The sequence below is a fragment of the Eriocheir sinensis genome, chromosome 34, assembly GCF_024679095.1.
Source record: "Eriocheir sinensis breed Jianghai 21 chromosome 34, ASM2467909v1, whole genome shotgun sequence".
Classification (NCBI taxonomy): domain Eukaryota; kingdom Metazoa; phylum Arthropoda; class Malacostraca; order Decapoda; family Varunidae; genus Eriocheir; species Eriocheir sinensis.
The window spans coordinates 4906809-4932965 of NC_066542.1; the positions used below are offsets into that span (position 1 = coordinate 4906809).

Consider the following 26157-nt stretch of genomic DNA (forward strand, 5'->3'; position numbering starts at 1 on the left):
GTTCTTGGGCTCCGAAATGTTTAGGAATATGGCCTTTAAATGATCTCTTTTACAACTTCCGTACGAAAAGGAAGAAGCTCACCAACGTCTTATCGTCCTCGAGTAATGTTTATGAGCCATGCACTTATATATATCACATGAAGTACGTGTTAATCCTCTGCTTGCCACCCTAACACTGTCAAGTGCCAACACCCGCGGACAACGGTGCCAGATTGTCCTACCCAGAATCTTATATTTACCGATTCCCGACTCAGAAACTGTCTCCTGCACCCCACTAACGAGATTCATTGATAGTTTTCGTTAATATCGTTAGTTCCTCATGTCTGGGAGCAGTAGTTATTGGTCAAAACCGGTAAATACAGTGAGTACAGTAATATGGCAGCGCGGCCCGTGGATCGGTGGAAGAGAAGCTCCGGAGTTCCGAACACAACAAACGAAGCTACGGTGGAGGGTTGAGACCGCGGATTCGATGGTGATTGTTTGTTAGGTGTTTGGGTAGTTTGTTACATGAGCTGCTTCGAGATCCTCCCGGGATTTAGCCCGGCACAAGGTTCCAGTTACCACGGGTGCCACGGGGAGGCACCCTGGTGGTCTTGACATGGAAGAGGCTGTGTACTGGCAGGAAGGACTTACTCCGCCTTTTTTCGCTGGAGCCATCAAGCGCCCGCAGCTGAAAGCAAGAGATGGCAGCACTGGACACACTTCCTGTCGCTACACTTATGTACTAACTTTTATTGTTCCATGCAATCAACACAAAATTTTCAGCTTAGGTGCATTTAGGATACTGAAAAGAACCAGTGTTAAAGAATAATAACATCTTTATTGCAGTGTTCCCCGTGTGGGCGAGACTGACTGCGACACATAAAAAGATGCAATAGAAAACTTGAACTTGAAAACAAGAGCAGGAAAGGAGAGAAGGGAGGGAGGAAAGGTCTATGAGATGTGGGTGATGTCGTAAGGTGTTGGAACACTTGAGACAGATGACTGAGACAATACATGGCATCAATGTTTGAACCTTAGGTAGGAGAGATAATGCAAGCGAGTGAAAACTGTGAAGTAGGGACCCCATAGAGTTGATAAGAAATATCTACATAGTAAATTCTAATTTGTCTGTCCTGCTTACTCTTACTTGGCACTCATGCCTCACACTTAAAGCATAAACTACTACGTATAACCCTTCAAAATTCATATCATTCTGTATGGACTAACTTGCTTGTTGGCCACCATGGCCACGATGACTCGCCAATTCAAAGTAAAGGCATCTTTAACTAATTTGGAATAATTAATGATAATTTTGTTACACAATAATAAAAGTCAAACTCATATTATGCTGTTGAGAACCTTATTCGTTCACACACACACACACACACACACACACACATAGCATATGTGGTCATATAAAAGTCAAACATCTTAAAAATGTTACTTATACTACTTTTTTGGGTCTAAAATTTTCCAAATAAAGAAAATGGAAATATTCAAAGACCAATTATCACTTCAAAGAATAAAGAACAATAAAATAATAACCCTATGACAAAATGACTAGAGCATCTCCGAGCATCTGTGAATTCAGGACCAAAGGTCACACAGGCTGAATGATTGAAGGATGCAGCTGAAATTGTTTTGCCCTCTGGGTCCATCAGGAGTGGTGGGGCTTTGTCTGGGTGTGTCATATTCAAAGGGAAAAGACTTGACTGGATACAGTAGTGTTTTTACTGATGTGGTCAAGGCTATTTTGTAAGTGGGAGATGAGGCCAAAGCTAGAGTTGTTCAAACAGCCAACTTGATTAGAGAGCTCCTTGTTGAGTGAGAAAGAAAATGACAGTTAGTGCGCCGCCTGGTGGTAAGACATGACGGCGTCCATCTAGTGCTGTGGGAAACTGTGCATCACATTTTGTACTCAAACTAAAGTTATAAAAATGTTAAGTATCAAACTTATAGATTACTGCAACAGCAAGACAGTGATAAAGAAGCTGCACAAGTTCTCTGATTAGAAACAACCATCAGGGAAAACTGAGGTGAAGGAACTATATGTTCTATTTAATTATGTATCCCTATCAAAGGTGGAATATCCATTTTTATTTATTCCTCTTGCATTGTGGACATTTGGTTTGTGACTTTCAACCAATTTCCTACATAAAGAACACTACACAAGGGTTTGCCAAGCACTAAAAAAAATAGTTGCTGCATTCTGAACACTCACACTGATTAACTTGTTTGTCTGCCTGTTGTATTTAAAAGTCTGACAGCAGATGTGTGTGTGTGTGTGTGTGTGTGTGTGTGTGTGTGTGTGTGTGTGTGTGTGTGTGTGTGTATTTGCTTTACTGAGTTTTAGTAATGCTCATGTGGCCTCAGCTGACCGGTATCAAGTTCATGCACGAGCCACACGGTTGGTGTCAAGGAATTATCATGAAACTAGTTACAATACATTAAAAATATGTTTATTACATAGCTAAACAACCACAGAAGACCAAATTTAGGAAATAAAATTGAGCCTTTCCATTGCTATTTGTATATTTATTTCAACACATGTGAGCACTTTTTTTCATAGTATTTTCTGGAGAGCTGGAAAAGCCGTTTTTATACTTATGTCCTGGGGTTGACTAAGTCCTGGAATGTATCTCTATTGAACTCTTCTTGTTCATTATACATTTCTAGGCATGCAACCCAATTGTATAGTGAGAGTCATCTACATACAACAAATCATCAACTCAGGGATACACCCAACAATCTTGTAATTATTTATTGCTCTTTTTTTATGCTTTTCATGCAAGGAAAAAACTCATGTGAATAACGTCATTTTCATCTAGTTAGCTGTACTTGTTGAGTCTTTATTTTAGTTAGTGAGTTCATGGGTGTGAGGAGGCACGGGGGAGCTCACCCAGAAAGACTTTACGGGGGAGGGGCTTCAGACAATGAGAGAGAGGGGGAGAGAGAGAGAGAAGAGAAAGGAAGGGAGAGAGAGAAAAGAAGAGAAAGCAAAAGAGAAAGAGAAGAGCAAAGAGAAGAGAAAGCAAGAGACGGAGAGAAAGAGAGACAGCAAAAGAGAAAGAAAAAGACTCCAATAGGCTAAGGGGAGGGAGAGAGAGAACGGGGGAGTGACGGGCTGGAAGCATCTCACTCGTACATGGCTGGTGAGAGTTTAAAAGCACAACAATACAAATATGAAGGCCCCTTTCAGAAGATTAGTTAAGGCAGGTATGAAATGAAATGAATGAAATATGTCAGCCAAGAATGTGATAATCATACCAACATGATTTGGCAAGAAGGTACTTTTATGACAGCAAGAAGAACAGAGATGATGGATGCAAAACTGAACTGAAATGTAACGGATATGATCACTATTATGCCTATGGAAAGAAATGTTGATACTTTCAGAATTATTAACAAACATCAAACTCACATACAATGACTGCTGGTATTACTTTCTTATATTCTAATAAAGCCATGGTACTCTCACTCGCGGAATATCCCAAGTGCGGATTGTTATCTTGTTGTTCGTTTTCATAATACTTGGCCCATTGCAAGGGGTGTTTTAGCATTCATAGTTAGGCTCAATAGTCAAACTCATAGGAGAGAAAATCAAAAATATCATCAGTGCTTTTGAAAGAGAGAACTGAGTTGTGACATAGTAGTTCAATTGGTGTTATGTTCTTTATTTAATCTCAACAGCATTAATCTCTTTACTTGTACACTCTGGCAAATAGCTTGTGTTGTATCTAAAAAGAAAAAGTAACGATATACATGACTAGGGAACGAGATCATTGGGGTACGAGAGAACCTGACTACATAAGACCTGTGAGACTCCTTATCCTACAGTGAAACAAACATGAAATGCTTCTTTTCCTCAGTGAACAGAAAGCTCTATAGGGATGTTCTTTAGACAGTGAATTATCCAAATTTCAAATGATTTCTAAAGTGAGTGAAGCCATAAAAGTTCAATGTAAATTTTACTTGATAATTCAGAAGAAAAACTCAATTTTGCTGCTGTCTTCATTAATGCCTGGGTGTTAGTTCTAAAATAAAAGTTTGTTTTATATATTATGCCAATTGTATGTGCTGCTAGATTCAGTATAACAAATGTCTGGTAATGGCATAAAGTTTATTTTGGTTAATTTAACATCTATAAAACATCCCTGTGATCCTACTCAAGCTAGTTTGAAAAACAAGCCAATTTAGTTCATCCAGGAGTAACAAGGTTGTGCACAAACAAGGCTAAAGTTGTAAACAAAGGTTTGTGTTGGGTCATGAGTATAAAGAGGATCTTGTGTCAGGCATTATTCTTTGGATTCACGAGGTTGGAGGATCTTTCTATTGCATTTGCTGGCTTATGGAAATTCCCTGGATGATCACAGTGCCAGCCGGATCTTTGGGAATACCATTTGTTCATAATTTTCTATTTTTCATAGAGTTCCATTGTTATTGTTCGAGGCATTAAACTTCTGACACTTAATACTTACAGAGAACCCAAGAGTATTTAGAATGGACACACTCTATAGGTTTAACAATTATTATGTTCTTTCATCAACACCTGACACCATGTGGTCTGGAAGGAGGGAATGGATGGCCACCCAACTGTCCCGTGTTCTGGCTGATCCAGTTACCCGAGGGGATGCTGCCAGCTGCTGGACAACACTCACACACACACACACACACACACACACACACACACTCACACACACACACACACACACACAGTCACACTCACACACACTAATGACATGTGTACATGCTACTCAGGTGCATACATATGCACATTTTTCAACAAATGAATCTGTCAAGAAACTTCACACAGATTCATATCTTCCTGTTTCCGTAGTTACCACGGGAGGGGATGCAAGAGCCCCTTTCTCTTCTCTTCCTCCACTGAGCAGTGTTCCCCACAAGGGTTCTGTACACATGAGCAATATGAACTCAGCTCAGCACCTTTGACTTGATCAGCACATGAAGACTAGATCAATGACTATGAAAAGCAACCAGTAGGCAAGTGTTTCAAATAGCTGTACAAAAATAGTGAATAATAAAGACTTCTGCATCATTAAATACCTCTGAAAAGTGCATGGCAGGCTGCAGAGCAGGTAAAAAGAGTACACTACCAGTTAAAAAAGAGCTTTTGACAGTGGGTCGATAAGGTGACAGTTTTGTCTTCATCAATGAATCGCTGCAAGTGACTGAAAACTGAATTCACTAATTTTCTTGGATATGTTTCCAATGTAAATCAAGATAAAAGAATTTCCATAAATTCAAAACAGGATAAAACAATAACATTTTCATGAGTCTGACTCTCACTTCCCAACACTCCAAGAAATTGAACAATCAGCTTCTCATTATCACATAACTTCAACTTGATTTGCATTTTTATATTAACTGTTGTACTGCTCTGAAATCATCTAAGAAATTTAATTAATGATAAAAAGAGGTGTTACTTACTTACTGTAACATTAACTTGAATTCTCATTTTCATCTTTTCCACTCTCAATCTTGATGACTCAACTTCATTGGACACTCGAATACATAATACAAGTATCATTGTGCAAATAGAAAACAGTTACAAGTTCTACATTAATAATGCATTACCAACTCCCTCTCCTGGGTCACCAACTGTCATAAGTTCTCAAGAGATGTCCTTATGATAACTGATCCCCTTCAAACTAAAATAATAAAATATTTTTAACAACCTGAAATATTTCTCCACAGCTTTGTTGGCTGTCAGTGAAATATAACATAACAATATTTTATGTACAGCTAGTAGATGAGTGGCAACAGAAATGCACTGCTGTAGGGAGGGAGGTGAGGTACCCTTGGTGGAGGTGGAGGTAGTGGTGGTGAGGGTGGAAGGATGTACCAATGCTGAGAGTTACTGATGTCATCAAGTATTCTTCAGTGTCAGATCCACACAATGCCACTTTGTCATCATTTCAAACAAATTTGTCAATAAATGTTCACATCCAGCCTTTACAACAAGTTACCGCACACTTCTGGATCTGTTAGCATTCTAGCTTTGTCGGCAAGTTCTCAAACTGCTTCGTGTGTGTACTCCTTGTTTTCCTTGTTGTCACCAACACATTTCCTGTAATTCCTTGTTGTTATTTTTTAATAAAAAATTGAGAACTACATCAGCAAACACTAGAACAATTTGCGATACAAGACCACAGGCTCTGTAGATATTATGCAGGTGTATGAGGATCCTCTTCATCGCAGGCAGCAGGTGTCACTCTGCCGCTGCACCACAGCTGGCCGGGGGCCGGGTGAATGTCACGATGCAACTCACACTATATAAGGCTGTCACTAACCCTCACTGCAGCACCTACATAGGAAATGCTTTTTGAATTTTGTCATAGGATCACATAGTTTTAACTTAATTATTTTGTTATCAATCCCACTGTAAAAGCTTGGTTGGAGATAACTGCTTGAAAGCAGGAAAACAATTTCATTCATTTGACTCTTGGCCTTCCACTGACATCTGAGGTGTCATAACTTCTGAGCTACGAGTATAAGAAGTTCGTGACCGCTGTCTCCGCACTTTGGGCGGTCTTGCTAGACTCAGGGGGGCAAGTGGGGTGGGAGTGAAGGCATTGGGGTGTCTGGGCCGCGTCCCAGCCAGCAGGAGGGGCCCGGCCCGCAGGGGGGCTGGGGCCCCACTACCCGCCAGGCTACCACCACTCATCCCACCTGTATTGGGAAGCCCGCTTGTCCCCCCAAATATCCGCATATCACCTTAAAGGGGAGATACAGCTTTAACTAAAGCTTCCTTAGATGTCTCTAAAAATACAGGTGATATTTATTTCAAGTTCTGCATATTAAAAATTTGTTCAAGGGAACATAAACAAAGGAATAAACTTAGAGAATAAATAGGAATATCACTAACTTTGCATGATGGAGTACGGTCTGGCCAGGAGCTGGGCAGCAGGGCCAGTGGGAGCTCCCCCAACACCCTGGGCCATGGCCATCAGCCTCTTGTCTTCCTTGCCCAGCCCAGCCTGCTCCGGCAAGGCTCCAGGCATCATGGTGTGCATGGCCGGCCCCATGTAGGGCTTGGCGAACACTGGCGGGTGGGGGGTGACTGATCCTGGGGGACCTGAGGGTGGCACAGCACCACCCCCATACTGGAGCACAGACTGGGGGGGAGGAGTGCCTGCTGACCCTCCCATCATCTGTGATGGAAACATTTATCACTGTACTGTGCCAAGGCAACCAAAGATATCTGGACAAAGCATCAAACAAAAATATAAGACACCATAATACAAGTTGCTACCAAGTGATGTCATGCCATATGATCTACCACTGCTACTAACCACAACTCTACTTCCAGCAGCATGCGGGAGGAGCTACCACCCACCTGGACAGAAGGCCTAAAGAAGGTGGTGAAGAGCTGGGGGGGAGGGGCGTGGGATGTGGGAGTGGGGGGCTGCTGGGGGGGGACCATTGCCATATATTGCCCTCCCGCTGGCGCTACCCCAGTCCCCCCACTGCCGCCACTCACATACCCCAGGCTTAAACTCATGCCCTACAAAGAACCAGAGATCACCGCATCACCATCGGCTTCATGGGACAAAGGCAGCCTGTCCTTCTTTTGAAACTTGAATATTTTGTCAACATAATGCTGGTCCTCACTCTGACGAGCTGAGGCCCATGTTGCCCTCATGACAAAATAGCCACATTTACAAGTCATACATTTTAATTCATCAAAACTCTTGAAAGATTCCATTCATTATAAAACAGAGCTAACATCCTATTTTCTGCTCTTTTTTGTCAGGAAAAAATTCATGAAGAAGTCAGCAAAATATGTTTTGTCTACAACTTTAAAGAAAATACATGAACTCTAAATATAAGTCAATATAAAAATTACTTTAAGAGAGCAAATCAAATCTAATTTCTCTATACTTGAAAAATATTGTGATGGAAGATGTGGTTGGATAAACATTCATGTTATATGACTTGCTTTGTCCAAGACACTAGCTACGGAGAACATGCAGCCTCCAGACACTGAGCCTCCACCAAGGGACCTCCTCGGGTCCCAGGACAAGGTAATATTCTAGATTTGTACAGGTGGAAGCAGTGAATTGGAATTCTTCTGTAATACCGGTAAACTAAGTATTAAAAGATATACTTAATTTATATTGTAAGTAGATTTAATGCATCCCAATAAATATTTACAGTAAAGTTATTATATTAAAATAAATCAGATAAAATTAAGCACAAGTAAGAAAGCTGTCAGAATGTCACAAAAGTTATAACTCGATATGTCATAACAGATTTCTTTTCTCTTTTCAGATGCTTTGGCGCTGAAATGGCTGGGAGCTGGAGACTTGAGCAAGACCAGACATTGAACTGACTACCATCTAAATAAAAAGATTACTGGAACTGAAGGATGTGAAGATGCCAGGCACAGAGTTTTTTGTATGCTAAACTGAAAAGGATTAAAATGAATAAATAAATAAATAAAACAATGACCTGGGAGCATCAGTTTAACCTGCTCTGAGGACTCGCCAAGCCTCCCATCTCTCACCTCAGCCACCTCCTACGCTCAGCAACGTCCCACTAAACTATTACATAACTCGGCTTCGATAAGACACACACAGATTTTTGATTCATGTTGGAACAGTCAACCTGTGATGGAAAGTATCATATAGAGTCGGGTAAGAAAATATGCACCCATAACACTGTAGGCTTTGTCACTGAGAGGTAGGAGATGGCTGAGACGTGAGAGTTACCACACAATCACATACCTACTTTCACTCTCTCTTGCTCTCGCTCTCGCTTTTGCTCTCTCTCTCTTGCTCACTCGCTCTCTCGCTCTCTCGCTCACTCTTTCACTCGCTCTCTTGCTCGCTCTCTCGCTTGCTCTCTCTCTCTCTCTCTGTCTCTCTCACACACTCTCTCACGTTCTCTCAAACAAACTTACACACACTAACATATACATACAGGAACTAGTACTTTACATTCAAGCATAGTAAGTGGAGTAAATAGCACGGAAGCATTTTCTAAGCAACAGTCATAAACTATGCACTCTGTTCTTGAGGAGAAGTTGATAAAGCTCTCAAAGTGGTGTGAAAGGTGAGTGTCTGGTAAAGTTAAGCAGTGAGTGTGGTGGTGCTGGTGCAGGTGATGGTTTCTCACATAATTATAAGTTGGTCATTGCTGGATTTGGATTTACGTGGGAGTAGGCCGCCGGAGATATAGATAGATAGACAGATGAATTTTGAACAAGGTGCTGCAAGGATGTAAGTGGCAGTTATTGTTAAAGTCAATTGGGATTCTTGTAAAGTCATATTTCCACTTTGAATATTAATTTCATGCCCTGAAAATTATTATCCATATGAACAATGATCTCTTTGTTTAAAAAATTTATCATTATATACAGGAGCCTCTTCCACAAAACAGGCTGGATTTATTATACTGTATGAAGGTAAAGGTGGGTGCATTTGCTATAGCTGCACGTGGCTACAGAGCTCATCAGTTGGCCCTTTGAGCCTGTGGTGGATAAGAACCAGTTGCCCCGGGACACAGGCCAGTGTGAATTCCGGGATTACCACAGTTTACCTTCCCTAGGTTTACCCAGGTACCTATTTATTGACCAGTCCGAACGGGAGGATGAACAGCTGGGTGAGCTGCAGGCCGACTGCCTGGGACAGGATTTGAACCCGGGCCCACGGAACAGAAGCCAGGCCGGCTGACCACTAGGCCATGAAGGCGCAAGTAATCAACGTAATAACATAAATAATAGTTATAATTCTTTACATTTTCTTTGCAATGCTTTAAAGAATAAATCAAATGTCATTTAAAATTTTCTAAATACACGGTACTACATGATGTACTTTTGAGAAAATATGAATGACATGGAAAGTATGAAGAAAAAAATCATGTGTTATGTATCAACAAGCTACCTTACATGCAACAAAGTTCTCCCTGTCCCTCAGGGCAAACATTCCTGGCAAGAGTGGAGCGGTTGCATCTAAGACAAAGCAAGGCAAGCGCCAACAGTACAAGGTTTGTTCAAAGATTGCCTGTACAGTGTTTACAGGGACCATTGCATAAAATAAAATCATAATCAAATCAAATCATGTTTTATGATTTGTTATGCAAGCTACAGCTTTTAAGCTTGATCAAGAAATAATAATACACAAGCTATGATGGGAAAAGCAAACTGATAATGAGACACTTTTTCAGTCAGAACAGATTCTGATGTGGTGCTGTTTAGAATGTTAAAAAATAAATGCAATGTTTTATGTTCACTTATAAAAGCTACGTTCTCAAGCCACGGCAAGTATGAATGACACATTAGCCAAACAATAAAAGCGAACTGATAATCAGTCACTTTACAAATATGAACAGCTTTGATGAAATGCTGATTTTGGGAAGTTCCAGCTCACCTTGACAGCAACGGTGGTCCTAATGGGACACTAAACTCACCTGGGTGCTGGGAGTCTGGGGAGGGGTCGGGGCTCTGTAGGAGACAGCTGTGGCATGGCTGGCCGGGGCCGGGCCAGGAGGGGAGCTGTACATGCCCCCAGACATGCCCTGCATGCCACCCACAGCCTGGTACACTCCTCCACCTGGCAAGCCACTTGGAGTGTAATAACCTAAGCTGCTCCCCATCCTGGCACAGAAGAGAAGCTTAGGACATAGTATACAACATATGATACAGAAAATGCTAATGATTCAAAGTTCACTTTATGATGAAAATTCAAATATCAAATAGAGAGTATTGATGACCCTTGCCATGGTACAAAAGCCTGCAGCTCACTTAATACTCACTGTGGAAACGTGGTGGTTGTGGTGGAGGGTGTGATGGTGTACTGGTGGAGGCTGGTGGGTACAGGCTGTCCTGGAGGGAGGGGACCACCAATTCCTGATCCTGCTGGTGCTGAAGGCAGCTGATAGTAATAGGTGGTGCCCCCGGCCTCCTGCCCACTGCCTGTCCCACTTACATTTCCAGCAGCGGGGTAGGTCACCACTGTGTAGCCTCCTGGAGGGTAAAGGTGCCCCCCCCCTATTATACCATGCAGCTGTGTTCCTGGATTGTATCTCAAATTATTGTACAGTAAAAATATTTTACCAGGGAATTAATTCCTGTAAACTACAGCAACAGGTCCAGTTGTTTGAGCATGCCACTGTGAGTGTCAAAATTTCAAGTGTATTGCACAACGAATATCCCTGTCAATGCAGGCACCAGCTCAGATTGATACTGGCTTCTAGTTGCCCTCCCCCCTTGTTCCCATCACCCAGCACGCTACATTCAATTTCAGACAGTTTTGACATCGTGGGGTTCAGTCCAGTGATGGGCGGCCCAACATGTACATAGGGGTTGGTAAGCAGCAGTGGAAAAAAAGCTGACAGAGCGGTGAGTGCCATTAAGTTTAGCTTTGTCTGCCTGACAGTGCCAGCTGTGCTATAATGAACAAGGGGCACTATAAACTGTACTGTAAATTATGTTAACTTCTTACAAATACATAGTGAGTAAATCTCTCTTTACTGTTGGGTACTTACCAGGAGGGAGAGCTGGGGTGTGTTCCATGGAGGGATGATGGGCTGTGGGAGGGCCAGGGGCTGCTGGCACTGCCCCTGTCAGAGAAGGTACTGCTGGTACAGCAGGTATCCCCTGAACTTGTTGCATTCCAGTTGGCTGTACCCCTGCCTGGGCTTGCACTCCTGCTGGAGCCTGCACAGGAGCCATTTGATACTGAGGGTACACATACTTGAGGGAGCCGTTCAGGTTACCCACACTCCCTGCCGGCATGTAGTACACTGGCTGCAAGAAGAAAACTCAATAAGTGTGACAATTACTGCATTTTTCAGTGTATATTGTATGTATGTATATGACACTTTTTAGGGTAAACTGTGGTATTCCAGATTACTCCATTTACCTACCTGTGTGTAATGCTGTCTTGGCACAACGTAACTTTGAGGTCCCGGGCCGGGAGCTGGCGGGGCAGCCACCTGCCCTGTAACCATGTCTCCTGGAGCCTCACTGCCACTGGCCCCACTCAGGCACAGGGCCCGCATATGGCTGGCCACCTCACTCACGTGGCCCTCCTGAGAATGTGGAGATCAGTTAAACTTAAAATCTACAAAGGCAGTATTGTAAATCTTCACTAACTCTTGCTAAGTTTATTAGTCACTCATGGCAAGTTTGATGCCAGTTTAAGAGTGAGGCAGTGGAATAATGTCCCCACAGAACTTGAATAATTTTACAAAAAGTTTTGTTGTCTTTTCATCTCCCTCACCTGGGAGTAAGATCTTGCTTCAAGTGGATAATACTGCGGGTATATCACTTGAGGTGTGGGCTGGGTCACCCCCTCACTGCCGCTATTTCCCCCAGAGGCAGCAGGCATCTCAGCCTCCCGGCTCTCCCCGCCTGACACACTGCCACTCACAACACCTGGTAACAAAATCATGAGGATAAGAAAATAAGTAAAGCTAGTTTGCTACTTTTAAAATTGAGTTTGGTTTCCTATAAAATATCTTCAAACATGAAAATTAAATGACAACAAAGAAAACCTTTTTCAGCAATTTTTAACTGTTTCCTCGCTGAAAAACATTAGTGTTCAAATGTCACAATCAGTTTGCCACATAACATTCAAATTAAAGTTATAACACTTAATCACCTAAATTTTGAAAGTATGCAAACTTTATCTCACCTTGTGTTGGCTCAGGAGAGGATTGCTGTAGACTGAGCTGTTTGGTGGGCGGGCTGTGAATGTTGGCCGAGGCAGTTTGAGGAAGATCATGTGATGGTGTGGACACGGCAGGAACCTGGGTCACACAGGTGGTGAGGCTCCCACTTGAACCACCTGTGAGGAAAGGAGTGTAATCAAAACACTTTCAGGAGCCAAGACAGAATGACTCCACTCTCTCAGTCCTGGCCTGGCTCTCTCATGAAGCACATGGTTACCTACTCTGGACTCTGGACTTATTACTTCTTTGTATTGTTGTGTATGAACTATGGTGCATTGTGTTTTATATTGACCCGATAAGTTGCTTACTGCCTAATATTATTGATCACAGCCAGGTCACCCACAGCTCCGTTCTTATTGTCTGTGGTTGAAAGTAGCGTGTTGCTGTGCGATATTTTTGCCTAACCAGTAGATGTAAGGGCTGGCTTTGATGGGTTTGATGATGTGTTGAAGAAAGTGTGTGAGCCTGGCACATGAGACCTGAGTGGAGATGGGGCCACAGTAGTTCCAGCTGACTGTAATTGTTGAAACCGTAATTTTGGAAATCATCATTGGTGAGATCCTACTGCATGTTTTTTTGTGGACTGAATCCTCTTCTAGACCATCACATTTGGCATATATAAAAACTGCCAAGCAATGAGGTATAAATCAAGGACCAAAGCACATATACACGACCTTGGTGTGATGCTGGGGCAGGCTGAGGTGGAGAGACAGGGGAGGAGAGAGGACCCCCTGAGACCCCCTCCGAATACATGCACTTCGAAGGTTTGTGGTACAGCAGCCCTGGAAGCATGCAATAACTCGACCTCAGCTATGCACGGAATTGAAGGATTAGGAAAAACTTTGCAGCAGGGAAAGAAAAATGCCATAAGGTTATCACTGAAAACAAACCAAAGAAAAAGCATTCACAAGCAAAAGAACAAGCTCATTTTTTACACCCTCCAAAAATCAGGAATGATGACTTGTTCTAAGACTGTCTTTTCATCTAGATTTCAGTAACTACGACATGCCTCTGTGGTAATATATCTGTACAAGGTGTTGGGCTGAGAATTTGAACCGGGAGCAAGACAAGGGCTCTCATTTTTATGCAATACAAATGTTCGTTCACCTCTCCTTGATCTTTAATGTTATAAATCTCAGCTTTGACTCACCTGAGGGCTGGCTTGAGGTGTCCTTGTCAGAAGCAGAGTCTTTCTCCTGGGCAGCCGTGACTCCCGAGCTGCTACTGCTGACGCTCGGGCTCAGCTGAGGAGGGTTGTTTGGATCAAAGCGATATACTGACCCATCGGAGTTCATATATGGCTGGCCACTCTGCAGATGAGAAAAGGCAAAATAACCATAAATTACCATCTTTAGAGTAATTGAAATGTATGTAGTATGATGTAGAGTGACTGGCACAGATTTCACCTTCACTGGTAGCCTAGTAACATATACCCCAAGGTCTTTCTCTGCCTCTGTGGTGGATAGTGGAGTGTTTCCCATGTGGTATTTGTATGTTGGGTTTCCCCTTCAAAGGTGCATGACTTATGTTTTTCTTCATTCAATTGTAGAAGCCACTTATTGCTCCACTCCTGTAGCTTGGTGATGTCTTCTTGTAGGAAATCCGCAGCCGAGGGGTTACTGATCTGTATTCTTCTGAAGTTTCACTGAAACTATTATGGATTTTGTTGTGGCCTCAGCTTCTCTTACATTGTTTGTCATCAGTAACACTCACCTGGGGGTTTATTAACATAGCTCCAGCAGGTACAGCTTCCATGTCCGTCACTGCCCACATCACAGGTTGGCTATCTCCTTCTCCACCCCACACACCCACCTGCAGGGAAAGTATCATGTGGTGAGTCCCAATATGGCATGGAAGAGAAATGATCATATCCTTAAACTGTTTCTTTCATTCACAACCCTAAATGTACACCACTTCTTCCCTATCAGCCCCAGCCCGTCATGACGCAGGCAAGTGTTTATAGTGGCGCTATCTTCTCTCGGGTGAAGTTATCGGTCAGAAATTATGAAAATGCAATGTGATGAGTACAATTATTTGGCAATAGTGGTGAGAGTGGCCCTTAGTCTCCTGTCTCACCTGGCCGGCAGCTGAGTGTTGGTGTTGACTGGTGGTCGGGGAAGGAGTCGTGGAGAGAGTATTTGACACATTTGTTGAACTAGTATCTTGTCTCTGTGACTTGTAGCCAGAACTCATACTTTGGTCGCTTATCCTGCTGCTGGTGGAGTCTGAAAAAGAGAAAATGTTAGTGTATTCTGTGGATATCAAACATACTGCCTGAATATCATTGTCTACTTAATCCCTCGCTGTGACTGGCACGGATTTCGCCTTCACTGGTAGCCTGGTAACATATATGCCCAGGTCTTTCCCTGCCTCTGTGGTGGATAGAGGAGTGTTTCCCATGTGGTATTGGTATGCTAGATTTCCCCTCCCAAGGTGCATGACTACATTTTTCTTCATTGAATTGCAGCAGCCACTTTTTGTTCCATTCCTGTAGCTTGGTGATGTCTTCTTGTAGGAAATCCACAGTCAAGGGGTTAACTTGTTATGATGTAAAGGAAATGAGGTCCCATCTCAAGTTTCAATTGGTGGAATTTGTCTTTCAATTCAGTTGTTTTTAAAATTGACCTCCTTGTCCAGGTTGTTCCACAGTATAACACATCTATGTGGAAAACAGCATTTCCGTATATCTTTCAAGCATGTTGCCATTTTCAATTTCTTTGGATGATCATCTTGTTGGTCCCATACTGTGCTGATTCATGAAAATACTACATTTAAAGAACTAGTTTTGGAATTGCCATCTAATGAAAAAAATTAAGCAGGAAAATGCTACTCGCACTTAACCCGGTAGCAGCGACGGGCCAAATTTGTGGCTTTACCGTGTAGCAGTGACGGGCCAAATTTGTGCCATGATATAAACCCCAAAAAATAGATGATGCATAAATTGATCACAAATGCTTTGATATATATTTTGAAATGTGTGTGGGATGATTATTTCTCATTTTTCTCGCTTAAAGGGATATTTAAGAAACATGATCCCAGCTGCTACCGGGTTAAAGTTCATATCAGACATTACCTTGTTTACTTAATCTGGAAGAGATGTTGCTAGACACAGAGTCTCCACGTGACAACACTGTCACTCCGCCGCTGTAGCCGCCAAAACTGTGTGACTTGAACACCGGTGGCCGGAGAGACCTGGGATGAAGGGTGTCTCGGCTCTCAAAGGACTCCACCTTGGGCAGCCTCCCAGGTCTGAAGGATACAAGACACATGTGATGAGCACTGTTGCCAGATTATCGTACTCAGGGCATAGTATTTACCGGTTTTTGACGCCTAACAATTGCCAAGAAACATCAGGAATTAACTATTTTAACAATAAATATAAAGGAATCTAGTTATTTGGGACCAGGAGACAGTTTTTGTGTCGGAAGTTGGTAAACATAAGAGGCTAAGTATGGCAATCTGGCAACGCTGGTGATGAGAGGTATAAATCAACAAAGAATGACCTCACGTTGTTGTACAGAAAGTCTCATAAGTAAGGAAGCATATATGAATTTTCTGAATCAAGACCTAAAGTGACTGTTTGGGGTTTTGATAGGTTAGGTAAGGTTAAGTTTAGGGTATCTTCAAACACATAACAGCCAGCACCTTATGTTATAAATCGACATAGAATGACCTCACATTATTGTATAGAAAGTCTCATAAGTAAGGAAGCATATATGAATTTTCTGAATCAAGACCTATAGTGACTGTTTGGGGTTTTGATAGGTTAGGTTAGGTTAAGTTTAGGGTATCTTCAAACACATAACAGCCAGCACCTTATGGTATAAATCAACAAAGAATGACCTCACCTTGTTGTATAGAAAGTCTCATAAGTAAGGAAGCATATATGAATTTTCTGAGTCAAGACCTATAGTGACTGTTTGGGGTTTTGATAGGTTAGGTTAGGGTATCTTCAAACACATAACAGCCAGCACCTTATGGTATAAATCAACAAAGAATGACCTCACCTTGTTGTATAGAAAGTCTCATTAGTAAGGAAGCATATATGAATTTTCCGAGTCAATATCTCTAGTGACTGTTTTGGGTTAGGTTAGGTTGGGTTAACCAGAGGGTGGCATGAGCCTCAATAGGCATCACTTAAACAACCCTCCCTGCATCACCACCAGGCTCAGGGACATTCACAAACAGCCCCCTAAAACTGAAGTCTAAAAAGTTCAACAATAATCTCAGGCACACACAAAAAAGTCTAAAGGTGCCAGAGGCAAACTTGTAATGTGTAATATCACCAATGCACACCTCAAGGACACTGACCTTAGCCTATGATTGTCGTAGTGGTGTTTTCGATGTGATGCTTCAGAGTCCATGAAAGTCCAGTGGCGGGTCTCATGCCAACGTGAGTCGTCCTGGGAGTTCCGCCGAGAGTCATGACTCCTGACCGGTGAGTCGCCCAGACCGTCAGCCGAAGACAAGGACTGATGGAGAAAAGAAATTCATGTTAATATATACAAAACACGACACAAATTATTGTTGTCGAGTGTGTGGATGTGCTGTTGTGTGTGTGTGTGTGTGTGTGTGTGTGTGTGTGTGTGATATTTTGTTGTGTTTTCAGGTGACAAATGATCCTGGACAGACACACCCAGGTCTTCCTTACGTTTGTGACATTTTCGTTTCCCGTTGCATAGTTTCATGACCTAGTTGTTGCCCACTTCCAATAACTTGCATTTTTTTACATCATATTTCTCACATCCCATTCCCGGCACCACTCATGAATCCTGGCGAGATCTTTTTGCAACCTCTTACAGTCCTCCTCAGCCTTTACTTCCCTCATGATCTTAATATCACCTGCAAACAAGGCCAAGGTACCAACATTGGGCCCTGCAGAACTTCTCTTGTTACTTCCCTTCACATTGATATTCTTTCCTTTACTACTGCTTTCATTCATTAGTTTTTCTGTAAGTCTCTCCTCCCCTCCCGGTCCTCCCCTGTGCTGCAGCTTCCACATTAGTTGCTCGTGTGTTACCTTGTCGAAGCCTTTCTCCTGATCTGAAACCTAGCCATGGTAAACCTCTCTTTTGGCTACTCCTTACTTTTTATTTTTGTGGGAGCAGCGAGTCACGGGCTTTTTTAGTGTGTGTACCCTTTTTGTTGCCCTTGAGACGTATCCTTTGATGTAAAAAAAAAAAAAAAAAAGAAAGAGCACGGCAACAGTAAACGGTAATCAATCCACCCATCCATCGCTCTCTTGCAGCACATCAATCACCCTTGAGGAGAAACTAAACAAAATAGACATATGTTCTTCGAGTTATGAATTAAATCACCCATCTCCTCCATAGGTCTTATCCATGTATCATAATTCTTTTCCACAATTCTGCAACCACACTAGTTAAATACACTAATCCGTTCTGGGGACCTTCCTGATTCTCTCCTTTGCATATTGGTATCACAATGGCCCTCTACCCCACCTCATGGCTACCAGCTGTTCTCTGCATTCCTTAAGAACCCGACTAGAGACCCCGTCCAGGGCTGAGACTTCCTTACAGCTTGAACTTGCACTTTCATTTTAGTCTTTCAGCATTGCATCTTTGGTCACTCTCCCCTTACCCACAAAATGACTCTCTATCATAACAACTGATTGGAAACACATAATCACTTCAGTTTGATTTACATCGTCATGGACCTTGCCCTCTACTTTCAGCTTGTTGATGATATTCTTGTCTCATTTTACCACTGACAAATCTATAAAACAGTTTAGGTTCCACGCCACACTTGACGATTAAGACTCAGGAAAAATTTCTTTCTTCCTCCCAAGGGATTCTAACATTCATTCCTGGCACTTTTGTACACTCCCTTTGTCCGACTCTCACCTCTCTTTCTTCACTTGATCAATGCTGTGTCTATTTCTCTTTTCATCATCTCAAAGCTTCATCATCTTAAAACGTTGGTGTAAATACCAATAAATTGTTCCTGCCCTTTGCCATGAAATCAGTGTTATTTTCAGCTTTGTTATTTTTTTTTCTAAGCATGACACCCCTAGCTCAAGAACCATTGAACTGAGATTACTGAATTTTGGTATAAACGTGTATATTGGCCTATCTTAGGTTTGCTTTTAAAATCGAGGTCTTAAGTCCAAGGTCAAGGTCACAGAGGAAACAAAATCTGAGTTTCTACACCCCAACCCCTTCTGGCACCCTCAGAAAGCACTTGTGGTCAGGGCCAGGCAGCCTTCCAGTGCCTCCCAGTAGCCGCGGGGAGCACTCAGGGTCTGCCCTCAAACCACAGGTAATTTTTTTCCAGTGTCTCCCCTTGGTCACTCAGTCAGTCAGTCAGTTTGTTTGTTTCATTCATTCATTCATCATTATGTAGGAAATTTTAATCAGTTTTCCTAAAAGTTAAACAGCTTGTTATATTCCCCTTTAGGATGGTATGTCATTTTTTCAGATATTTTGCTAAAGAACAGACAAACAAAGAAACAATGTGACAAGCAAACAGACAGATGGTCACAGGGGGCGAGGGATGGAGCAGCTAAAAGTGGCGGCAGCAACAACAATGAAAGGTAAACAGCAGCTGCAGGGAGGCTGTGAGTGTGGATGTGGGTGATGGCAGGGTGGGATGTGCAATACAAATCTCAGAGTAGGTGAGGTGAGACAGGAGTTGCTATTTGAACCAAATCATTGGCACAAATAAATAATTCAGTGCATATTGACCAAACATAAAGCCTTGCAAGCCTGAGTCCAGACAGGTACAGGACAGCAACAGTAGTGGTGGAGGGATACAGTTACTGACTGGATTCTTGGCTCTTCACCACACGTGTCGCCAGGCCAGTGCTCATGAGGCTCACTAAGCCACAGGAAGGGCACGGATGTAACAAGGTTCTGTCACTTTTGGTGGGTAAGGTTGCAATATTCACTGCTCAGTACACAATATGTTGATATGATCTCACCTCAACTCAAGGGTGTTTCAAAAAAAGTAAATAAATTCATTATGAAGCCAACACATGCATGTGAAAAGTTTCACAATATGCTACACTTACTGGTAAGAGTGAGTGAGCCTACTGAAATAGGCCAATTTCATAAGTCTGAGTGCTTGATGACTTTCACAAGATGCCCTTTATTAACAGTGAATAAATCTATATGTGGGAAGGATGCAGGTGAAGCTTTCTGACTCTCTAGGCGTCTTTTCCAGGCCTTCATCTTGGCATCACTACTTTGCACTGATAGTGTACTATCAGTCAGGTTAAGGTGAGGATCTATTAGTTAACAAATAGTTATAAAGTAATGAAATAGTTAGGGGTTGCTAGCTTTACATAAATTACCAAACTGGTCAGTAAATAACTACATGATACCAACCAACTTACTGAGCTGCTCAGCAAATAACTACACAGCATCGGTCTTATTCACCAAGCACTGCTTGGTGAACAGCCTCAGCCTCATTCACCCGTACACCCACAGCCACACACACTGTTCACACGGTGCAGCAGCCAGGCACTCAGCTCGCCATCAAGGCAGGCTGAGGTTCGTCCTTTGCTCAGGTCAAAAGACTTTACTGCTGACAAAACACAGCCACTGTTCCCCCTTGAACAAGGGGATAAGGGTGTGTGGTGTGTGAGGTCCCAGCTTTGCCTGTATTTCAGCAGACAACTTCCAAAACTCTCCAAAAAAGGATACTAGCTGACAATCATGAGTCCAGCATGTGATCCAACCACAAGTGAATTACACATCTTTCCTTTTATCAGATTTTCAAACTTTTCTTCGATGTTGTTAGTTATATGAATACGCTTTCCAGTTTGTGGGTTGATCAGAGCATTTACACTGTCCAATATGTCTTGCTTTTTTAAGACAACTGAACAATTCCTGCCTTTGAACCAGCTTCTAGAATTACTGCGAGTCATGAATCAATGGTCCACCAAAGGTAACTTGTGCAGGCTCATAGTAAAACCTCATTTTAATCAACAACAGCATTACTAATGGAACACTGAAGTTCACAACCACTTACTGATATTAATGATTACAGTAGTATTGAAAATTATGCTGGCTATTAGCTTCTTTTCCATACAATTAAGTATTTATACATTAATCACTTCAGTTAACATAATACATGGCAATAAGAAGTTTTACTCTTAGGTATTACTTTTCCTTTTTTGTGATTTTTGATGCCAAATTATTTGTACACTAAGGAATACCTAATGCAAATTATTCCCCTTCAGTTAAATATAATGACTGAAACATGTTACAATGAGGTTTTACCACAGATCTGCACCTATTAGAGAGAAGGTTATTGAGAATTTACATCTATCCTTGGTCTCCGAGGAGGCAATGAACCACAAACACTGAACTTACAGCTGGGCTACCTTTCCCTAGTGTTGCTGTCCCTGTTCAGAGTGGGTCTAAGGAGTCAAGAGGCTCGGAAATAAGGGCTACGAGAGATTCACTTCCACTAGCGAAAAAGTCTCTTACCTCCTGACTGAATATTCTCTTCCTTACTTTCTCATACTCTTCTTCCCGTTCCTCGAAACTCTTGCTCCTCCTGGACTCTGAGCTGAATTGTCTATCTAGGGACTAAAAACAGAACAAATATTACTGCGCAGCCACTCAAACTGATTGTTTAATCTGTTTTGTTAATATATTTCTACTGGTGCACATCTGACTTCTACTTCCCACACTTAACATTCACTGAAAACACCGAAAAATACTAAGTGCACAGCACTGTTATGTACTCAGCATCTTGGTCCTACTTCTAGGTCACCATGTCCAGGAAAAATACTGATGATGCTCATGAGCAAGAATAATGAGCTCATCAAGATTGAAAGTTATGCACTTGCTGAGGATCGATTCTAAATCAAATATTTTCTAGGGAAAGGGAAACCTTTCTGCCCTTCTGTCACTGAGAAAGAGATAGGATGCAGCCCCGGGTGCCTGTGAGGCCTCTCCACTCCGTGCAAATTTCCACCCTGTTGTCTGGATGCAGAGCTGCAAAGTCATTCTTCCAGATAACTGCAGACTTCCACCAAAAAGATTCAAAAAGTAGTTTGACAACATGAAAACAATTATGTATTTAATATACAATGGAACATCATCTGTAAGAATAGAAAAATCTTTGCCATATAACAGCCACAACAAGCACCTTCAAAATATTTCCTGTGTAACGTTTAGAAACAGAGGAAACAATGAACTTGGCAGACTCATCAGGATGAATAACTCTGTCACCCCCTCTTCCTGGAGGCTGTGGCTTAGGGCAACCATACTGAAAAATCCCTGAGTGCAGTGAGAGTCAAGCAGAGCCCCGGTTCACCCTGCAGTGATTGGGTACCAGAAAAGGTTTCTGTTTCCTGCGAGGTGATCTGCCCCTTTCAAGGATGCAAACCCAAGGACCTGAAATGAGTACCACACTGGACACTGATCGTAAACACTTCCATGTGTTAGCCACGTGTGGCGGTGGTGGTGGCTGAGTGGACAGCATGTGGGTGTGGTGTCCTGGAGGACATGGGTTCCAGTCCCGCCCACTGCTACAAGCTGACAATTTTCAATCATTGCCAAGTGGCTTCAAACTACCTACATGCTGTCCTGAAGACCACCAATCAACCTAGACTCAAGTGAAACTCTGGAGTGGAGCAAAGATGAGTTCTGGGGAGCAGCATGAGCCAAGCAAGATGGTGCTGCTATAAAAACCTGCCTGTACCACTAACAGCAGGGACCGACCAGAAGCCCCATCAAGAAAGCCTACCGCTACCGATGCAACAGGGCAAACAGAAAAAAAAGCTTGGTAAATAAAAAATAAAAAAATCAATTTCTTGAATGCAAATCTCGTATCTCATAATATTGAGCAAATACAAACAAAATCTCTACAAACAAAATAAGTGGTTTTATTATGAACAGCTGAGTATAAGCAGGACAAAATGTGTCTGATTCAGAATAATATCTATTAGATAAATTTATGTGCTCCATGTAGCAACGCAAACAAATGTTGATTATTTATTGTGAGCCACCTGGTGTTAGGCAGCGTGTTCTCCCAAGTGTGTACATTATTATTTTCCTAAATGTAATAAAGGACAGTACAAATAAAAAAAATAATGAGAGAGAGAGAGAGAGAGAGAGAGAGAGAGAGAGAGAGAGAGAGAGAGAGAGAGAGAGAATGCTTTTTTTGCTTTTTACCACTAAGTCCATCCTCCTTCCTTTAATATGAAAACATGTTGATCCAAAAAGACAGTTTCTATCACATCCGTATGCAATATTTCATTTGTAGGGTTACACCTCTAGGACCCCTGACCCTGCTGGAGGCATTGCTTTGGGTTTCTGCTGTTACTGATTGTTTTGGGACATGGCCTGAAATTGACCTCTCTTTTGGCCACTCTTTACTTTTGTCTATTATGGGAGCGGTGAGTAGCAGGCTTTTTTTTCTCTGGACTTTTTTTGTTGCCCTTGAGCCGTCTCCTTTGCTATAAAAAAAATAGGTATGGACCCGTTTATGTGACCAGCCTACATGGATATTTTTTACCCTCCTGAGCTCTCATGAGAAGTATTAGCAACAAGCTTTCTTATATGCAAGGTTGTGGGGGACATAGCTTTCATGAATAAGGGTCAATTATAGTTTGCTTTACAAAATGTCATGTATGCACAGCTCTTAAAGCCATGCTAGAATACAGGGCCTGTAAAACAAACAGGAAGTCATCACAAAAACTGAAACACATGAGTATCCAAAGTCAGATATACTTTGCTTCATACCGCTGCTGGTTATGTTATGTACAGCCTGCCATGACCACTACGGTGAATTAGTCAAACATGTCATGACACACTACATTCTCCTGCTGTACTTAACAATACTTACTCCTAATTTTCACAAATATAAAACTCAATGAACTTGAGTAGGCTGTGATCTTAATCAGTGATTTTCAAATGAAGTATACAATTTATACATTATAATATTACATGTCATCATTACTGAAAATAGGCCTTTATTCTCTACAGAAACATTTTTCACTTTTTACAAGAAAATATAATAATTTCAATTTCCACAAGAATGTTTAATTTAGGAAGGCAAATTTGTCTGTGTAGTTTTGGGTGCCTGGGTGGGCATGCAGGAGTTTGTTAGGACAGTTCCAAAGGTAAGTGATCAGCTCCACAGCTCAAGGAACACAAACACTTCACAAAACATAGTCATAAACTATGGTCCAAATAATTTCTTGACTCCTATAATTAAAAAAATCACTTCTGTAGCTAATGAAGCTTTTTTGTGCATGCAGTAAACTCTTATTATGCAAAATATACTGGTATTACCTTTCATTGAGTTGAACCTGCCACTGCAGGAAGCTAATCTATTTGCTTACAGAAGGTGAATATTCAGTGAATGAGAGCCTGGGAGATGGATGGAAAGTAAACATTGTGATGTATGAAAGAACAAAATGTTGAAGCAGACTTGAAGAGAATAAACCGTTACAAGCAGAGTGACAAGCAGCAGAAGAAGGAAAGGAGGTAACTCACCTTATAGTTAGAACTATCATCGAAGGAAGATGAGTCCCGTTTGAGAATGGACCTCTTAGGTTCATCAGGCACTAACAGGTCATCCCGGCAGTGATCCCGGAAACGGGTCTCAGGAAGGCGTGTGTTGCGAGTGCGATTGACAATAACTGCCGTGCCTGCCTGGTCCACATTGTGCTCCAGGCCAAAGAAGGCAGCACAGCGATGCACAAGCATGCGCTGGTAGGATGACATGGGTGGGAACTTGTGGTGGGTCCGTCTGCAGCACAGCAACAACAAGTGAATGCATGAGTCTGTGGTCCTCACCCATACTGGCAGAATCTTAACATTATATTATGCATACATGAGGTTTGGGGGGATTCTGAAGGAAAGATATGAGGTCTTGTTAGAGGGGGTGAGGAAGGTACTTACTTAGAGTCCTTGACCAGACTGACTAATTCATGCTCAATCTTGAGGAGCATCATGCGATCTTTTTGGTTTTTGTGCAAGGTCTGTATGATGAACTGCTGCAGGTCTACCCCGCTGCTGTCTGTGTACTCCATTGATGAGTCTGAGGGAGCAGAGGACATCGCTAATATCACTTTCCTTATTAGATAATGTTAGGCTTTGCAACCAAGAATCAAATTTCTTAAGAGTATAAAAACACTTAATGGAACTAACTTTCATATTGCTAACTGTTTTGTTCACTAGCACCTTTATTTTTTTGCAGTAAAGGAGGCAGCAAAAGAGCAATTAAAAGAAAAAAAAGCCTGTTAATCACTGCCCCTATAAGAGGAGTAGATGAGTGGCCAAAAAGAGCTTTTCGGAAATACAATCAATCATTTCATTTATTACTTGCTCTATCAGTACCATTACCAAGCAGAGAGAGACTCACCCCTAGACAAGCATGGAGAGGAGCCATCAAAGGAGCCCTGAGAGGAGCCCTGGTGCTTGATGCGCCTGCGACCGCCTCCACTGGCAGTGACGGTAAGGGTGTTGCCTCCTCCTGAGGTTGTACTAGGATGAGATGATGTTGGTGGAACTCCCTCCAGCAACTCTGGGGGCGGGGAGGAGTCTTCCCGCATGGCATGGCTCCTCTGCAGCCGCTTGGGTTTCTCCCCGTGGTGCTGCAGGGAGGCAAGGAACATTCAGGTGGAGCAGTGCAGGACATGATTGAGCAGTTACCACAAAAGATGCAACCAGAAGATGCCACAATTTACACTTTATATTAATGGCAAAGATAACTGCCACAGGTTTTCTCCATCTTTCTTGGACTCCTGTCCTCCTTCAGTATGTAACTCCTCCTGAAGGTGTGAACAAGTCAGAAAAATCTTGACCTTTGCAATAAAGAGTCCCATTTTGCACTTGGAATGACCTTGATTTATATAATCTTTTAGGAAATTATTAAGTGCACAGTGAGCTCTATGGCCATTCAGTACCATTACATTCACTGGAATTGAGTAATATAGGACATACAGAGACTCCATAACAATCCTCACAATCATTGCTGACTCACCCTGTGTCTGGCTGAGGTAACCAAAGGAACTTCCTTGTCTGAGTCTGTGGAGCGTTGGTGGTGGAGCTCCAAGGACTTGGAGCGCCCCGGCTCCTGTGCCACATGGCCCTGCCCTGCCCCGTGCCCGGCACTGCAATGGTTGGACCCGCCATGACTACAGTTCATTCCCCCACCACCGCCTCCCCCAGGCCCAGGCCCATGGGGAGAGCCATTATGGTGGTGAGAGAAAGAGGTAGACGGGGAAGGTGGAGACACTCCCCTGGCCCCGGGTGGTGTGGGGGGAGGGGTGTGGGAGTGAGGGTGGGTGGGTGGGGTGTCAGGTAGCAGGTCCCCCCCATCCTCCACACCCTCGTCACATTCGTCGTCCAGCAGTGAAACCTGAGGCAGAAACAGTCCAGTGAGGGAGGTTCATGGTGTATCAGACGTGATCATGTGATCATGGGTATAGAAGTGTTTCAATATATATATTTCATTGCATCTGTGCAAAGGGCAACATTACTAGTGATACAGAGG

At 42.5% G+C, this 26157-nt stretch overlaps 1 protein-coding gene across 11 annotated transcripts in view; it reads right to left on the bottom strand.

Moving 5' to 3' along the window:
• Positions 1 to 800: 800 nt before the first annotated feature.
• Positions 801 to 26157, bottom strand: part of LOC127006954 (cAMP-regulated phosphoprotein 21-like) — a 124309-nt gene continuing 98952 nt past the window's right edge. For 4 of the 11 annotated variants that reach the window (XM_050877351.1, XM_050877352.1, XM_050877353.1 and 1 more), the window contains 20 exons: positions 25645 to 26022; positions 25024 to 25255; positions 24561 to 24699; positions 24153 to 24408; positions 21132 to 21233; positions 16990 to 17150; positions 15752 to 15927; positions 14755 to 14903; positions 14392 to 14490; positions 13829 to 13988; positions 13353 to 13460; positions 12642 to 12794; positions 12228 to 12382; positions 11872 to 12036; positions 11491 to 11752; positions 10759 to 10993; positions 10414 to 10600; positions 7340 to 7507; positions 6869 to 7154; positions 801 to 6717 (listed from right to left, as the gene is read on the bottom strand). In XM_050877351.1, the coding sequence (XP_050733308.1) occupies positions 6431 to 6717; positions 6869 to 7154; positions 7340 to 7507; positions 10414 to 10600; positions 10759 to 10993; positions 11491 to 11752; positions 11872 to 12036; positions 12228 to 12382; positions 12642 to 12794; positions 13353 to 13460; positions 13829 to 13988; positions 14392 to 14490; positions 14755 to 14903; positions 15752 to 15927; positions 16990 to 17150; positions 21132 to 21233; positions 24153 to 24408; positions 24561 to 24699; positions 25024 to 25255; positions 25645 to 26022 (3858 nt within the window). In that variant the 3' untranslated portion in view covers positions 801 to 6430. Of the gene's footprint in view, positions 6718 to 6868; positions 7155 to 7339; positions 7508 to 10413; positions 10601 to 10758; positions 10994 to 11490; positions 11753 to 11871; positions 12037 to 12227; positions 12383 to 12641; positions 12795 to 13352; positions 13461 to 13828; positions 13989 to 14391; positions 14491 to 14754; positions 14904 to 15751; positions 15928 to 16989; positions 17151 to 21131; positions 21234 to 24152; positions 24409 to 24560; positions 24700 to 25023; positions 25256 to 25644; positions 26023 to 26157 lie in introns of those variants that run through there. The other 7 variants (XM_050877350.1, XM_050877349.1, XM_050877354.1 and 4 more) reach the window with 7 other exon arrangements.